The sequence below is a fragment of the Sceloporus undulatus genome, chromosome 2 (assembly GCF_019175285.1).
Source record: "Sceloporus undulatus isolate JIND9_A2432 ecotype Alabama chromosome 2, SceUnd_v1.1, whole genome shotgun sequence".
Classification (NCBI taxonomy): Eukaryota; Metazoa; Chordata; class Lepidosauria; order Squamata; family Phrynosomatidae; genus Sceloporus; species Sceloporus undulatus.
In genome coordinates, this window is record NC_056523.1 from 14543257 (window position 1) to 14561421 (window position 18165).

Consider the following 18165-nt stretch of genomic DNA (forward strand, 5'->3'; position numbering starts at 1 on the left):
CCAGTGTTTATGCCGACGGGGTATACTGTGTTTAGAACGATTTTCGGGAATATCCGATTTGTCTATATTACTTACCATCTCGGGGACGCGCGTACACTGTTGTCCCCATTCCTACTTCATCCCCCACCTTTACTATATAAGCCTGGGTGGTGGGCTGCTTTTCCTTTTCAACACCGCCCTGAGCCTCACCACTAGGCATTGTGGCAAACTGATCACCTGCCCGGCTGCTTGTGCCCCCCCTGGGGCTCCTGCCTTTGCCGCCCTGCATCACTATCCAAGCCCCAGACTTCCCAACCCCCAACGCCCCCGCCTCTTATCGGGTTAGTAGGGGTTCAAAGTGATATTTGTTCGCAATCAACCACATGCCCCTTCAGCCTGTGCCAAAACCGCTGCCCACCCTCAAGCATTGTTCTTCTCTTTGCTAGTCCTGCGTCTGCGTCCGACCTGGCCATCCACTAGACTGTAGCTTTGGTTGTGTAACAGGGTGCCGTGTCTCACCCACCCCCAGTCCCCTCCCCTCCCCCCGCGCCCCTCCGCCCCTGTCCGCCCGCCGTGCTGGAGCATCCTCTTTCTGTTACTGCACGCATTGCGGGGGGAAAAGGTTAACTTACATTAACTCGCGTATGTCTTGTTTCCACTGCGCCTCCGCGCAGCTACCGACAACTCACGCGTGCTAGCGATCTCTCTGGCATCCCACTCCCCACCTCCCCCCAACTCACGCACTCTTTGACGTCCTTTGCTTTGTACTCACCCCCCCAGTGGCCCCTTGGTCTCCCCCTGGCCTCCAAACGTGGCATCTGTCCGTCCCATTCACCTACCAATGGGCCTGGGACTCTTGCCTCCTGTCGTCCTTGCCCGCCTTCGGGATGAAAATCGGTAGTATTATAATGTCCTATCCATCCTAAACAACCCAATAATAAGGGGTCTCTATACACGGCCACCGATCCAATGTTTGCGTTAGCGCGATCATCTTCTACATTTCTGGCTGTTTCAATGTCGAGTGCCTGGGATGTCCGAAATTCCTAGCTGTGGCGGGCCCTTCTTTGTGCTGCGTGGCACGCGAGCAGTCCTGCGAAATGCGCGGGACGGATTCGTCCCGCCTGCCCTGTATCCATCCTTCACGCCCTCCGCCCCTTGCCCGCCTCTCGTTCATTGTTATGCAAAACGGGCTGGTAGTCCCTACCCCGACTTCCCAATACGCAGGCCTAAGAACCCCCGCCTCTCCTTTTTCCTGCGGCCCTGTGCCCCTTCCCTGCCCCCCCTCTCACCCTAGATACCCTACCCCGCTCGGTTCACGGTGTCTCAGACCCCCTTCCCCATGGGTTTCAGCGTTTTCTCCCCAACTTCTCTCCTTAGACATACTCGCCAACCACACTTCCCACCGAAGCTCGATAGGGACACATCCATTTTACAATCCCACAACCACCACCTCTCCCTCACGCATCTACTGGCGATCGTCTGTCCTTCCCCTGGTCGAGTCCTTTCCGATACGGAGCCGCTATACAAAAATTCCACACTCCCCCCACCCCCACCACAGGAACATTGTCCCCGCCCCACCGCTCCGGGAAGGACTTGCCCGCACCGCATTACGAGAACACCCCCCCGCCCACCAACACCTCCTGAGCCGTGGCCCCCATTCCACCTTCTTTCCCACGGACCACCAGCTTGCCGCTGGAAGCACAAAACTTTCCGCCTTCTGCCTCCTGAATTCCTACCCCCGCCCGCCGCAGTCCAAAGGACTATTCCCCCTCTGGTCGTGACAATTGTCCATTTTGTTCCGGCTGGGCTGGGACCCCGTCCCGCGCTCCGTGGGGACCCCGGCAGACCCAGCCCCTTACCGACGTCTATTGGATGACCCTCCCCAGGCCGGGCCCCGCCCCACGCTTCTCTCATCCGCCAAACACCCCCACGGCCGTTATATTTTGAGACCTCATCGTCGTCGCTGCCCCACTGTGTTTTGAGTCTTGTTTTTGTCTGGCCAGGTTTTGCCTTTAGGTGTCCTTCCCCCACCTTCATTCTATTGTGTTGTGTTTATTTGTTCCTTCTAATTTAACTTGCTCTGTCCTTCTGTGTTGCCCCATTCCCCTGGTTGCCAAACATCTGTCACTACTTGTTGTTTTTATCTATACACAATCTTCTTCTTAGGTAAGCCCATCCCTTTTGTCACAGGGGCTCCATCTTTGTTGTTTATTTCTTCCTCTGCATTCTCTTCATATTACTTTCCGCGGCTCTACGCTTGTTATTTATATATTGTTTTATCTTTGTCATAGTGCGGAGGACCACGGTTCTGTGACCCCCCCTCCCACTTCCCGTTTGTTCCATCCGCTCCTCGCCCTAGCGGTGTCTCCGCATGCCTCTGTGTTATCCGTCCCGGGCGCTCCAACTTCTTTGGTTACAGCTCTCTTTCGACCCTCCCCCGCTCGTATTCTACCCGTATTGACTTTCCAATCCTATCATGGCCTTCCACTATCTGGCCAGGTGCGCCCTTCGTTCCTATTTTATGTTATACATATTGCTCACCACCCACCCCACTGCCTCATGTGGTGACACACTCCTACATACTCCTTGTTACTCTGCAATGACGCATCACCCGTGTTTCCGTTGTCTTCCATGTGATTATATATTTTGTTGTTTTGTGTTTGTTTGAACCTATCCTGCCCCTGATGTACATGCAGGTTCTTTTAACCTATGTTTGTTGCTCGTGCCTTTTTACAACCACACACCGCGCCTCTCCCTCTGCGCGGCACACCTATCACGCACTTGTGACCCCTTTTCCCCCACCACTATCCATTGTTTGGACTTTACTTGAGACACCGACACCCAGATCTATTCCGCACCCCCCATCCTTTTCTCTCTTAACGCCCCTCCCCCGCATTTTCTTTGTTCCCTTCTTCTCCTCTTTTCTTTTTGGTTATCATAGTACGGACAACCTATCTCTTCTTCACCTCGGAACCCCTACTGTTCTTACTAGGCACAACCCCTTCGCCCACCCCATCGCACCTACCACATCTCCGTGCGACCTATGATGTTCTTCGGCCATCTCACTTATTCATATATCGACCTATACCCACGCCGTCTATGTACCCCCCCCCCTCTTGTATTCCCTTTTCCTTCTCTCTACCCCTCTTCTTTTTTGATCCCCCCTGAGTGCCCACGTTAGATTTTTGTTGTTGCTCTGTATTTTACTCCCCACACTCGTACCCACAACCCCCTATCGCTCGTTCGTATTATCTAATATTCTTCGATTTTTTCGCCCATGATTATCTCTGTTTTGACTTCTATGGAATATCATCCCCACAACCTTTTATGGATTCATGTGATGGACTTTCAGATTAAGCTTTTCGCAATACGCTGCTCGCCAGGCCTACTATATGTCATATCTCAGACGGGTTCTTGATGGTTTTAGGGACGGGATGCCTATTTTTTGCTGTAGAGCATTTATAGCCGAAAAATGTTTACTCGTTTCTGGCCCTTTTCCGACTTTACATTGTTGATTTTATTTGTTATGTTCGTGCCTCAAGTCCTTTTGGGTGCTGAGGTATTGTGCTTATCCCGGTCCATCTCTGGGGTTTCCTGGTGCGTGGGCTGAACCCTTACCAGCGCTATCTTCCATGCTCCCCCCCCCACTCCCTGCTGATCTCCTTCTTCCTTCAGGGGCTTGTCTTCCCTCTCTTGCTGCATTTTCGGCATTAGTATCGACCACTTTACTTCTAACAGAACCATGTGAGGCACGTCAGCCCGCCCTTCCTTGTTTTTGTCTCCGGCGTCGTCTACAGGTCGCCTCCGGTTGTTCCCCTTACTGTTCGCTTAGGCCTCTATGTAACCTGTTGTTTCCTCACCGCCCTGTATTTTGTACTCCTACCAATACTGTGTTACTTCTTTACCCTTCTTCCCACTCCCCCACGCACGCGCTACACCCGTTCCCCTGCTGGGCTCCTGCGGCAGAGGTGAAATCCCTCCTACAAGCCTTGTTACAAACTATTTCTTTGTTGTTTGGCGTGCTTTGTTGTTTTGCTTTGGGCGCCTCGAAGCGCTCCATTTTGGACATCTGTGTTTTGTCTACATACTAGCTCCTCCTTTTCCCCCTGACACATTATCCCCCCCCCACTAGATGGTTGTCTTATCTTGAGCTGATTTGGTAGTTGCTACTGCTCCCTTCGTGATTGGGGGGTCGCGCCGGCAATTTACTGTTTCTCGTGGTCACATTATTTCTGCGTGCATCATATAACGTCGTTTACTCCTACTTGAATCTCCGTTTTTTGTTGCCCGTATTATCGAGTACCGACCTCGTATTGTGTACTAGACACTCGTCAGTGTGATTAGTGTCCTGCTCTCTTCTACGCTTGTGTGGTGCCCTCTTTTACTGTATTGGCTATGTTATTTTGTTGTTTGGGTTCTTTCGATCTCTCTCTCCTTTGCGCCTCAACACACTCACACAGCAACGGCCACCACGGTTTTGCCCAATATATTAGTGTCACTGCCGGTATTGTTGTCGTTTATCTTTAGTCACACCTATACCCTTTTTCCTAGCGCGTCACGCGCGTGTTTTGTTGTGTTTTTGTTGGGTGCTGGCTTTTCTCCCAAGCCTTGGTGCCTTGGCTGATTGGCCCACTTTAATGCGACTTAGAAGTGTTTTGTCTCTGTTCCCCTTGTTTGTGGTGTGCTTTATCTCGTTCTTTTTTGTATGTTGTGTGTCTTTGTATCTCTCCATCGCTGGTCGATGTGAGCATGTTTATAGCCCCGTCCTGGTTTCTTCCATTAGGCAAAGTTTCCCGTTGTAGTCTAATATGCATACTCAGTCACTAGATCTTATTGTATGATACTGTGACATAGGACAAATTGGCCTGTTTGTATGTATAGACTCTTTTTTTTGATATGCCATGCTGTGTGTGTGATTTATTTTTTCCAGCTCTCCTGTATCCCTTTTTCTTTAATCATCGATACCCTGGGACAGGATGGTATTTTCTATTCTTTTTTAACTTCGTGCGAATGATTTTTACTTGTCAGCTGTGAGACTGGAGCTGTAGGTTACCAACTTCTGCACACGCCTGTGAATGAAAACCAATAATTACTAGCATCCCTTTATTCATAATCATAATACAGTAGTTCTCAGTTAGTAGTTTTTTAGTTAGCAGCAGCTTAGCTTTTCCCAGCATTGGCTAGCAGCTTAGCAGCCAGTAATGTTTGCACGGCTTGGTGAAATTCCCTCACCACAGAAGATGCACCTAGATTCTTCAAAAAGGTGAGAGGCGGAGATACAAATAAATATATTATTTTATCTTATTATTATTTATATTGGCTCTTTTTAGGTCTCTTTTTGTGGCATGGCAAAAATTTTTTGTCCTATAAACAGGGACTCTGGCTGTTTGACTGCTTGTGGCAAACAAAATTTCAGTATTGGTGTTGCTCTATTGTATATCTTCCTTATTTTCGATTTTAAATAGGTTTTAAAAGAACTTTATTTAACTTAGTGGTTTTTAATTTAACCGGATTGCTTGTTCAATTGTTTTAAAAACCTTTTTTTATAATTATGTTTTTCTTGCTCTCAGACTTTTTAAATCTATACCTGTAAACGCCTTGCTCATAGCTGGGATAAAGACGAGGATATACAGGTGGAAAAAGATTATAAATAAAACGTACCACTGCGCTTGTTGGAAAGTAATAACATAATATCTTCATCTGAATCCTCTAAGCAGCCATACGTTAAGGCAGTGATGGTGAACCTTTTAGAGGACGAGTGCCCCAAACTGCAACCCCTAAACCCACTTATTATTGCAAAATGCCACATATGCCTCTGGCTTTCTAGTAACAAACTCTGTCAAACTCTATGCTGGGGCGGACGGCCAATGTGCCCACCGGGCGAGCCTCTGGCGTGTACCTCGGCACCTGTGCCCTAGGTCGACATCATGCGTTAAGGCCTAAGTGGTAAGTTCATCTCAGTACGCTGCTATTCATTACCACGCGGCAAGTGTCACACGGAGAAAACACCATATTATAACACTCCTACCCAATTTTACATAATCCATGTTTAATCCTTATAGGGTCGTCTCCACTTTTTAAAATTCATTTTTATTAACCCATACTCCTACAAACTCTACCACATATATTTTTCTGCCTTTACCCCACATCCTCACAATCAACTACTATGTAAAACTGCCAACGACCAAACAAAGGCAAAAAATATTAGTTTCAAAATCTCACAGAAAATCACATTAAAATTAGACTCTGACGTTACTCTCCCCTAGACCCGTGTCATGGTTTTTTCTACTTCCATTACGAGTTTCACTTTCATTTAATGTCTATATCTACTAGTCGTTTTATTGTTATTATCAAGGTGCAACTCAGTCTATATTCTTTGTTAGTATATAAACCTTAAAGTGTTCCGGTATCAATTTGGTACTGTCAATTTGAAGCGTTCCACTGAAATGATGTGCGAACTTTAACAATGTACTTTGCACAATGTCTAACAATTATCCATCTATAAAGTAGTGCCCTCCTCCTACCCACCATGCTTTTTGCCCTCACTTGTGTCAGAGCTCCGTTGACATCTTACAAATCTTCCAGATAACAGGACATCCTGGGCAGCATTCTGGACAGCGCTCACCAAAGGCGAGTGTTATATTCAATGGTTCACACACGAGATTATCTTCCAATGAAACTTATTTGGAAGAAGGGTACATTTTTTAAAAAAAAACTATGATGAAAAAAACTTGTCAAATGAAGGAAAATCGATTCAAGTAACTAGGTGTTAGACAAACATTTCTGGGTATTTTATGGCGGCTCGACAATTTATCAACTTTGATAGCTTAACATGTCAGGAAAATGTTCCATGTGGCTTAGAACAATTTCTATTATCTTGACACCTTGGTGGCTCGTGTGCTGGACAGCACCAACCGAAGGACACAAGGACTTTTCTTTGGCACGCCTATCTCCTTTTTGTGGTTTAGAGGCCCCGGACATCTGGTGCCACTTTGTATCTGGCCACTTTTGCCATCAGCGAACCCCATAAACTTTGCATTAGTGCACTTCCAAACGCATAACTTCTTTTCCAAAGCTTTTCTTGTTTCTGTATCAATTATCAGTCCCAAAAAATAAGTTTCCCCACAGCCTCTGTTGCTTAGGAATACACTTTTCTGCAGAGGCTGCCCCATTAAAATGTTTATTCCACATTATTCTGCTCTCCAATTATTTTCGCCAGTTTACTAGTTGAGTCAGTATGTTTCTGATTTACAGTTGTTTTTTGTATATTCTGATGGTTGACGATGTGTTTTTTTCTCTTGGTGGCCCCTCTATGCGTGATCTCTCTAGTATTTCTAAACTTCAGTGAGTACTATAGGCGGAAGATCTTCTGATGTCTTCTCTGTCGCCTTTATAGATCGATCTGAATAGTAGATGTAGATCTTGCTATGTGTATGTAGACTATATCAAATACTTCAACTATTTTACTTCTCTTTCTGTTTCCCTAGTGTGTATGATGATCGCTGCATGTTTTAGTGGGTGAACTTGATGACTACTACTGTTTCTTTTTGCCAGCGTGTTAAGTTTTGTATTATTATGGTATGTTTCCTTTCTTGTTTTTCTGTGTGTGCTATTTTGGGTTGTTCTGTGGTATGATTGCGATTCTTATTTTTTTTTATACTGTGTATTTAGCTTCTTTGTGGTCATTTATTTTTGTTTGGTTCTATTTTTTATTTTTAAGTTCCGGTTTTTGAGATCCTCTGCTCTCCATTAGAACTAGTATCATCATTTACTCCCAAATCCATTAATAATACCGGTCCACCCTTCTCTATTGGCTCGGCTTGTAGAAGTTATTCTGCTGATTACCTGTGCTTGCTGATGGTTCACGTGTACGCAAACATTTTTTCATACTAATAATATTAAATCTAATCATATATTCAAAACTTACCTTCGGGCTATCTGTATAAGGTGTATACAAAACATAAATGGATTTCATGTACAGACATGGGTTTCTCATCTCAGTATGGTGTATGTAAATTATTGCAAAACCTAAAACAACTGTGGACCTAAGCATTTTGGAAAAGGGAACATCAACACCGACATATTGTGTGTCCAAATGGATGCCCAGTCCTTGCCTTTTAGATACTCGGTCAACACAAATGGTCACATAGGATTTCCCACCCGTTTCACAAGTAAACTGGAAACAAAATTAAAAAAACCCCACCTTACAATCCCACATCATTGGTTTTTTAATCATTTTTTCTTCTCCGCTTCGTAACAGTTATAGGATTTTTCTTTTTCTTAACTCAAGTACTATTAGCAGTGGTGAAAAATAACAAAAAATAGCTAGGATATGATGTCAGTAAATGAATTTGCAGTTCTGCAATAACTCCTCCCCACTTAAAAAAACCCAAATTTCAAAACAATTAAACATCGGGGTTCTATGTAGTGGAGACACCTCCACTCCTGAATCTTCTGAATGGGAGAACAGATGCCAGGAACAGTTTCATTAAACATGCCCTGTAGCGTGGTAAGGGGGGAGCTTACCTGATCAGCTTACAATCCACCCCATAGATTCTGCTTTTCACACACGTACAGATACTCGAGTACCTTCGCAACAGAGTTCCTTATTACACAACACATGAGAAACTACTAACTTCTGAGGAGCCACATGGAACTGACTACTCAGCTATACAACTGCACCGAGAGGAGAGGACAAGACCTCCCGGCCTTCAGGAGGGAAAGAGAAATTTAAAAACTGGCAAGTTCTCTTAAAGCTACACCCACAAATCCTTCCAGAACGGAAGGGATCACATTGGACTGCAACTCCCAGCATTCTCACCAAAAAAACTACTTGGCAGAGGTCTGAAAGAAAACACCACATTCTACAACTGAAGGAATGGCTGTTAAAAAAATAATTACATGATGGGAATGGGTGAGCTAACAATATTAATCAAGGAAAAATCATTAAAGGAGTATGAGAGGGGATGGAAAGAGATGATAACATAATGGGAGAGAGAAATGGGAAGATTAGCATTCATAAGGTCAAGTTAACAAATGATGAAAGAAAAGATTAAGTATGAGAACAGGAGCAGGAGGACACAATCAAAGCACGACAGATCGATTATTGTTGCTATATGTCTTGAAATCATTTCTGACTTATGGTGACTCTAAGGCGAACCTATCATGAAGTTTTCTTAGCAAGCTTCTTCAGAGGAGATTTGCCACTGCCATCCTCTAAGGCTGAGATAGTGTAACTTGGCCAAGGACCAATAGTAATAGCAAGTACATTTCTATACCACTTTTCAGTGCACTTAAGAACTCCTAAGTGGTTTACAAAGGCGGGGTACAGACCGCCGCCAGAAGGTCCGCGGGGGAGCCGGAGCCTTCAGACGGCCACCGACTCCCGCGCGGACCGAAAAAAGAAGCTCCAAAATGGAGCTTCTTTTTGCGTCGCGTTTGCGACGTAGCGAGGCCGCCAGGGGCGCGTCGCTATGTCAGCAGCGGCGCGATGTTGTTGGACGCTGTGGTCGCATACGTAAAGATGGCGGCGCCCATGTAGAAGGGGCGCCGCCATCTTGTACGGACGGAAGTCCTACTAGCCATGGGGCGTCTAAAAGGACGCCCCTTTTTTAAAATGGGCGTCCGGAGGACGTCCAAATGGCAATGTAGAAGCCCCAAAGTGTAACCTAATTGCCCCCAACAATCTGGGTACTCATTTTAGCGACCTCCTTGGAAGGGATGACACATCTGGGAGCCAGTCATCCAATTATTATAGCAGGGGTAGGCAACCTACGGCCATGGGCCGAATCTGGCCGGCAAGGCCTTGGGACCGGCCCCAGCCTGGTCCTGCTGCCGACTGCGCGCGGGGGCCTTTGGCCTCTCATGCGAGGGGGCAAGGGGGGGGCAATTGTCTATAGAAGCCTCAGAAACATGCATTTATATTAGCATTTTTTAAAAAAAATCAACAAATTTTTTCACGTGTCTTCCATTTTTTTTAATAAAAATGTCTCCACTTGAAAATTTTGTCCTACATTTGTCCGGTTTATTTATTTTAATTTTTTATTATAAATTATTTAATTTTTTCCTCCGGCCGCCCCAGTTGTCTGAGGGACAGCAACCTGGCCCTCGGCTCAAAAAGGTTGCCTACCCCTGACTTATAGCATTATAGTAGTAGAATTCAAAGAAAGTCATGTTGGTCTGAAAATCAGCCCAGGGCAGAACTATCATATTACCAATCTTATCTTTTTTTGTCTGAAAAGTGGGCACACACGCTTTTTTCAAAAATGAAGAAGAGGAAAAACAGACTAATGAAGTCCTCCTTGGCTGCTAAAGAAATATTGTCATCTGCTAAAGAACCAGAAAAAAAACCTGTGAAAGGCTTTCCATCAGGGAGTGAGTCTGCTCTGGGTTTATTCCAGACTTTAAGGAGCTATCCAAGATATTGAAGTTGTTTTGGAATTGGATGCAGCACCCTTAGAGTGGACTCGCTGCACTCCTAGAAACCACTACCTGTGACTGTATGTAGAATCACAGAATCATAGAGTTGGAAAGATCACAAGGGCCATCCAGTCCAACCCCATTCTGCCATGCAGGAACTCTCAATCAAGCATCCTGGAAAGATGGCCACCCAGTCTCTGCTTAAAACCTCCAAAGAGGACTCCAAGACACTCCAGGAAAGAGTGCCTTCCACTGTCAAACAGCCCTTACTGTCAGAAAGTTCTTCCTAATGTTGATGGTGGTCTCTTTTCCTGTAGCTTGCATCCATTGTTCCGGGGGTCCTGTTCTCTGGAGCAGCAAAAAAACAAGCTTGCTCCCTCCTCAATATGACATCCTTTCAATATTTAAACAGGGCTATCATATCACCTCTTAACCTTCTCTCTCCAGGCTAAACATACCCAGCTTTCTAAGTCGTTCCTCATAGGATGGCTTCCAAACCCTTCACCATTTTAGTCACCCTCCTTTGGACACTCTCCAGTTTCTCAACATCCTTTTTAAATTGTGGTGCCCAGAAACTGAACATAGTATTCCAGGTGGGGCCGACCAAAGCAGAATAATGGCACTATTACTTCTCTTGATTTAGACATTATACTTTTATTGATGCAGCCTAAAACATTGGCCTTGTTAGCTGCGCACATCACACTGTTGATCACGTTCAACTTGTGGTCTACTTGGACTCCTAGATCCCTTTCACACGTAGCTTCGTTCAGCCAGGTGCCCCCCATCCTATATCTGTGCATTTCATTTTTTCGCCCTAAGTGCAGTACTGTACCTTACATTTCTCCCTGTTGAAGTTCATTTTGTTAGCTCTGGCCCAGCTAGAAAGTCTATTCAGGTCATTTTGAATTTTGATCCTGTCCTCTGGAGTATTAGTATTTTCCTCCTAATTTGGTGTCATCTGCAAATTACATATTGCAAAGTATGTAGAGTGGGCTCATCCTATCCATGGGCTCACGATCTGCAGATTCAACCAACCACAGATTCAAACTACAGTACTCTACATAACACACACACATGTAACGTAGTATGTACAGTATGGGAAGCTTCCACTTATCTTATGGCTTAGAGACCAGAGGACTGCCCGAAAGAGGAATTGGTCGAAAGTGGAACCTAGGTGTGTTTTTGTCTTTTTACTTTAAATACATTTTGGACACTGAAAAAGTAATAAACACACTATATATAACTCTTGAATGCAAAACAAAAGTAAAATTAATACATGATACACACAGAGCCCGGATGGTGTAATGGTTTGAGTGTTGGACTAGGACTCTGGAGTCAGGGTTTGATTCCCTGCTCAGCAGTGAAAACCTACTGGGTGACCTTGGGCCAGTCGCACACTCTCAGTCCCAGAAAACCTTTTGATAGGGTCACCATAAGTCAATAATGATTTGAAGGCACACAACAACAAATACACACACACACGTATGCAGCAGTCCCAGTGAATATCATTAGCCAAGACGGACTGGCAAAAGAGTGGAATTTAATGGAACATATCTGTAATGTGCAAGCATGGAAAAAGCACGTCATTGGATAGTGAGATGTCAAAAGGCAGGGGAAGCTATAGTACTGTATTGGTGAAGCTATAGAGCAGGGGTCGGCAACCTCCGGCCCGCGGAGGCCTGCCGCCTGGCCCCCAGCTGCTGTTGCTGCTGCCTGCCGCGGGCAGCCACCCGTCACGGCTTTTCGCCGCTCTGGGCGCCGCCATTTTGGGCGAAAAAATGGCGGCGCCCAGAGCGGCCTCTGGGGCTATGGGCACCGCCATTTTGCCGCCCAAAATGGCAGCGCCCAGAGTGGCGAAAAGCTGTGATGGGTGGCCACCGCGGCAGCGGGCCTCTAGGAGGCCCGCTGCCGTCTCTGGGGCCCTCCAGGAGGGCTCCGAGGGCGGCAGGGGGCCTCTGGGGGCATACACGGTTTGAAAATGTTCCAAAAAAGTATAGATTTACCTTGATGTTCCATATTTTATTAGGGACACCATTTTGCTATGTCATTATACTTAATGGGACTTGAGCATACATGAATTTTGTTATACACGGGGGATCTTGGAACCAAACTCCAGCGTATAACAAGGATCCACTGTATTATAAATTGACATTAATCAACTGATTTTCTTTCTTTCTTTCTTTCTTTCTTTTTTTTTGTTACAAAGCAGGCAAAAAACAATAAAAACAGAAGAAACCATCAACACTAGGTAAAAGAGAAAGTTATTTTGTTTTGTCTAGTTCTCCATAGTGCCAAGCAAACATAAAGTACTTACTTCAATGAAAAGAACTGAGAAAAAGAAACCAAGACTAGGAATTGCAATGATGTGAGATATTGTACATAGTGTAATATAACTGGTTACTGTTGCACATTATTTAGAAATAATGTGGGTAGGTGGGATAAATATACAAATGAATACCTTGCTATAAATATTTCATTCATCGTTCCAGAGGAAAATCTTCCATTTTCTAATTTCATTCCATTTTTCTTAATTGAAGGCTTTTAAAAAATCCCCCCTCCTCCACCCCACTTGATTTTTCAGTTCTTTTTCTCCTGGACCTTCGCATCTCTACTTTTAACCTCACCCACTTCTCATGTTATTCTGGAGCATGTGGGAACACTGTTATATCTGAGCCTACAAACCTGAACATGTGCATATAGAGGTGGGCTAGGCTGGGACAAGAAATTCACATTCTGTCCCAGTCTTGGGAGGAAAGTGGGACAGAAATAAAACAACAACAACAACAACAACAACAACAACAGGTTTATAGGCTTGCTGGCCATTGTGAAGTGATTATTTTACAGAACTAATGATGGCTGCAATTTTTAATTTGTTAAATTAGCATTTCTCAACTTTTCCAATTATTTTTGTTGAGACTACAATTCCTCCCCTCCCCCCAGCATGGCAAATATATGGATGAAGGGAGTTGTAATCCAACAATATTTGTGGACATATTAGTAAAGACAAAGAAAATGAATCAATAAATCCCCTTTTGAATCAATTAAAAATCAGATAAAGTTTTAAAGAATATGTAATTTATCCTCAAAAATACCACATCACTGCATATAGCAGGTTATTCCTCTATATGTCTGCCTGAGAAGTGACATTTGTTGGAGGGGTCCTCCTCTCTGATTGCTGCCACACCGTAGAATTAATGCAGTTTGACACTGCTTTAAGTGTCATGGTTCCATCCTATGGAATCATGGGATTTGTAGTTTGTTGTGGCCCCAGAGTTCTGACAGAAAAAGATATACGTCTCACAAAACAATAAATTCGGAATTCCATAGAATTGAACCATGGCAGTTAAAACGTGGCCAAACTGCATTAATTCTGCAGTGCAAATTTGCCTTAGAGTCATCATAAGTTGGAAACAACCTGAAGGAACACAACAACAACAAATTGATTTTACCCAAACTGTGCAATTGTTATGGTTGCACTACTTAAATTTATTTAGCCAAATTGTCTGGTTTTTAACTGATAAACTATTTCATATGTTTTAATCTTTGAAAATAATTCTAATTCTTTATTGTTTTAAAGTGACTGTATTGTAATTCACCCTAAGATCTTCAGATCTAGGATAGGATACAAATAAATAAATATCTTAGAAGAGGCATTCCCTTCTTCCTTTCTGTTTTGCATGAGAAGAAATATCTTTTCTAAGATGATGCTTGCTCTGGCACATCTGCACAGCATTTAACCCAGGGCTAGGGAACTTCTGGGTTGTCAGATCATGGATGGGCATCACCTGGCCCTACAGACATTTTTGAACTTCTCCTACCACTCCTCACCATGGGCTATGCTGGCTAGGTCTGCTGGATCTTGCAGTCCCACAACATCTGGAGAGCCATATGATTCCCAACCCTGCCCTAAATGCTTTGGCTTATAATGCCTATCAACAATATCCAGCATGGCCAACAACAAGGGACTGCTGTGGATAGATAACCACTGCATAATCCCACAGATACAAAACATCTATGCATCACCGAAGAAAAAACAAAATGCCTTTTTCTGCTGTCAGAATCAGTGATTCTATTTGTATGAAACATCTATCTAGACCAGGGGTAGGCAACCTGTGGCCCACAGGCCAGATGCGGCCCAGCAAGGCCTTGGGACCGGCCCCAGCCCGGTCCTGCCGCCAGAGTCTTTGGCCTCTCACGTGAGGGTGTGGGGCCTTTGGCCTATCAGGAGGAGGCAGGCAAGGGGGGCAAGTGGCGGGCAAGGGGGGCAATTGTCTATAGAAGCCTCCAAAACCATTAATTATATTAAAAATTTTTAAAAACCCACAAAATTTTTTTGCATGTCCTCCATTTTTTAAAAGTGTCCACCATTTGAAAATTTTGTCCTACATTTGTTCCGGTTTATTTATTTATTTAATTTTAAAAAAATTTTTTTTAATTATTTATTTTTTGGCTTCGGCCGCCCCAGTTGTCTGAGGGACAGTAACCCGACCCCCGGCTCAAAAAGGTCGCCTACCCATGATCTAGACTGATGCTTATCTATCTATCCATCCATCTTTCCCACCTTTCTCCTCTTATGAGACCTAAGGTGGTGCACAACACCTTAAAAACAAAATACAATTTTAAAACTTCTGTGATGCTACCAGGAGTCTCGGAAAGATTTTCCTTCCTAAATTTGAAGACAAGAAAAGACACCTACCTCAGTTGTAGCTCTGGGACTCGATCGTTGGAGTGAGAGAGGCATCCTCTTGTGCATTGCTTCAGTCATATAATCATACTTCCTCCGCTTAGCAGGTTCTTCTTCAGGTGGATAGGGAAAAAGGAGAGAAGACTGATTTATTTCCCACTTTTTCCCCAACCTAGAACTTGAGGCAGCTTTACTATGTTAAAACAGAAACAGTTAAAAAAATTCATCATGCATGAAATAAAACTATAATTTTGATCAATAAAATTAAAAAGCATATAAAAACAAACAGTGCCAGTGTGGTGTACTATAAGCACAAATAGCAACAAAAACAAACCATTAAAAAAACCCAAATATAAACTGCACAGCACATGAAAGGTTGTTTATCCCTGAGCCATCAGCCTTCAAAGCCCTGTCAAAACAAATATGCTCTTTGTCTGCTTATAGGAGGATAGCAAGGAGAGTGCCATTCTAATGGCTCTCCGAAGGGAGCTCCAAAGCAAGGGAGCAGACACTGAGAAGGTCCTCTCTTGTGTGCCCACTAGATCTACCTGGGAGGGTGGTGGGACAGAGAGAAGGGCCTACCCTGAAAACACAAGCAGGTCTGAAAACACAAGCAGGCTCATATTGGGAGACACAGTCTTTCAGAAAACTTGGACCTCAGCCGTACAGGTCTTCTCAGATCATAACCAGCATTTTGATTTGTAGTTTTTTGTGGGTTTTTCAGGCTATGAGGCTGTGGTCTAGAAGAGTATATTCCTGACGTTTCGTCAGCAGCTGTGGCTGGCATCTTCAGAGAATGCTGGCACACAAGAGAATTGGTATATATACAGTTGGTTGAGAGGAAGCGATTTGCATGTTAATCTGTGTATTGTTCTGTTGCTGGATACAAGGTCTCAGGAGTCTCATTCAACAAGAGAACAATACACAGATTAACATGCAAATCGCTTCCTCTCAACCAACTGTATATATACCCCACTCTCTTGCATGCCAGCATTCTCTGAAAATGCCAGCTACAGCTGCGGGAGAAACATCAGGAATAAACTCTTCTAGAACATGGTCACATAGCCCAAAAACCCATAAAAAACTATGGATGCCAGCTGTGAAAGCCTTCGACTTCACATTTTGATTTGTGCTCAGAAATTGGCAAACAGTGGCAATATTTTAACAAGGAACTTGACTTCCTGGATCCAGCCTGGGTTTACAATCTGACTGCAATTCTTTGGACCAGCTGAAGTTTCTGAAAACTGTTCAGAGGCAGCCCCAGGGCAATCCAAATAGTGAAGAAGAGAATGTGATTCTCAATGTGCTATTCTGATTCCCAGAAGTCCTAACTTCTCAAATCTCCAGCTATGCCATACCTGGTTCTTCAATGCTCCTCAGGTCATCTGGAACGCGGAAATGTAGCATCTCAGAGACTCGCTTTTCAGGAACCTTGGGGAAGATTTTTTTTTAAAAGGACAGTTTTATCTAAGGTTAGGCCCTGGTTTCTTTTTGGTTATAAGCCCATTGCTTGAGGTAAACTGATTTTAAAAATGTTACTTTAAACATTTTTTTTAAACCCCACTGTTCCTCTAAAATAAATAGCACTTAACAAACTGAAAACAAATTAAAACAATTCAGTCATTAAAAACAACCGGAACAATTATCAAACACATATATGCCAAAACAGTTTAAAAGGTCAGTTTAATGTGTCTTTCTATTCTTCCTAAAAATGATGGGTGGAAACTGATCACACCTTGGTGGAGTGCATTTCATACCTGTCTATCACCTGGCTCTTTGTAAGTAATGGTTGTCCCAAGAGGACCTCTCCTGAACATCTATCACATGGGTAGAAATCATGCAGCTCTCCAGGTATTAAACTGCAAGTCCCATTATCCCTAGCCAGCACAGCCAAAGGTGAGGAGTGCTGGAATTTTCAGTCTTAGAACTCCGGAGGGCTTCACGGTTCCCATCTATTTTAATCTCCAGACAGGCCCCTTGCAAGTTAAACAGTCCCTTACCATAGACTTAGAAGTTAAAACCATCACCTTGAAGCAGGTTTGGAAAGCAATCAGTAACCATAAGTTACCCTTGATATAATGCAAACTTTTCTACAGCAAGCTTGCACAGTATTTATTTATTCTGACATGGAAGATACACAGGCATGACAATTAAACAGAACCTTTATATTAACCAGGGATAGGACCGGAGATTTTTGTCATGCAGATCTTTTGTCATACAAACCACATACTTTTTGTGCAACAGATTTCTACAGCAGGGTAGAAGAGGAACAACCATGAAATTTAGAATGAGTGTTTGTTCTTTGCTGTAAGGACATCCAAGTCAGCCTTCTTGCTTAAAGATAAAGGCCAAGAACCAACACCAATCCAATGAAGCATAATGCTGAGCCTGTACAGTTCTGTGCCCTCCTGCCCCTCCAGCAGCTGACAGTCCTCAGGATGGGCCCCAAGTGCTGCTTACCAGTCAGGAACAGAGCAAGTGTGGCATTCAGATGATGAAACAGCAGCTGGTCTCAGCTTAGAGGGGGAAAGAAATGAGGGCTCACTCACAGATGGGAGTTCATCCCCCTTTTCTGACCCCTCAAAGCCCAGAGCAGCCACCTTGTCACCACATGAATTGCCTTCCTTCTCTATCCATCAGTAAGCAGTAGCAGCCCTGCCAAGGTTTGATAGCTGTGAAGGGAGGCTTTTGAACAGATTGTCAAGGGCTAGAGAATAGCCCTGACATCTCAATCCAAAAGGGATATGCAGGCATGTAAGTCACATTTATGCGTATACTGTATAAACCACTAATAGGATGTTGCCATAAGTTGACAAGAACTTTCCAGAGCTGTCCGTTCCTTGGCAACCACACTGTTTGGTTGTCAAGAGTTTCAATTTTCATAATATGTACAATAACAGCATTCTTTAAGCTGGTGCCTTCCAGGTATTTTGGACTAAATAGACCCAAAGGGTGTCAAACTGCATTACAGTGTAAATGGGCCCAAATGGAATCATGGGATTTGTAGTTTTATAAAGTCTTTTTGCCTCAGAAAATGACAAATCCCAGGATTCTGAAGGATGGTGTCATGGCAAGTGGTTAGT

At 44.1% G+C, this 18165-nt stretch overlaps 1 protein-coding gene across 1 annotated transcript in view; it reads right to left on the reverse strand.

Moving 5' to 3' along the window:
* EHMT2 (euchromatic histone lysine methyltransferase 2) overlaps window positions 1-18165 on the reverse strand; it is a 72547-nt gene that overhangs the window by 44052 nt on the left and 10330 nt on the right. The window contains exons 5-6 of the mRNA XM_042449104.1: window positions 16441-16513; window positions 15095-15195 (exon numbers count right to left, since the gene is read on the reverse strand). Of these exons, the coding sequence (XP_042305038.1) occupies window positions 15095-15195; window positions 16441-16513 (174 nt within the window). The remainder of the gene's footprint in view (window positions 1-15094; window positions 15196-16440; window positions 16514-18165) is intronic.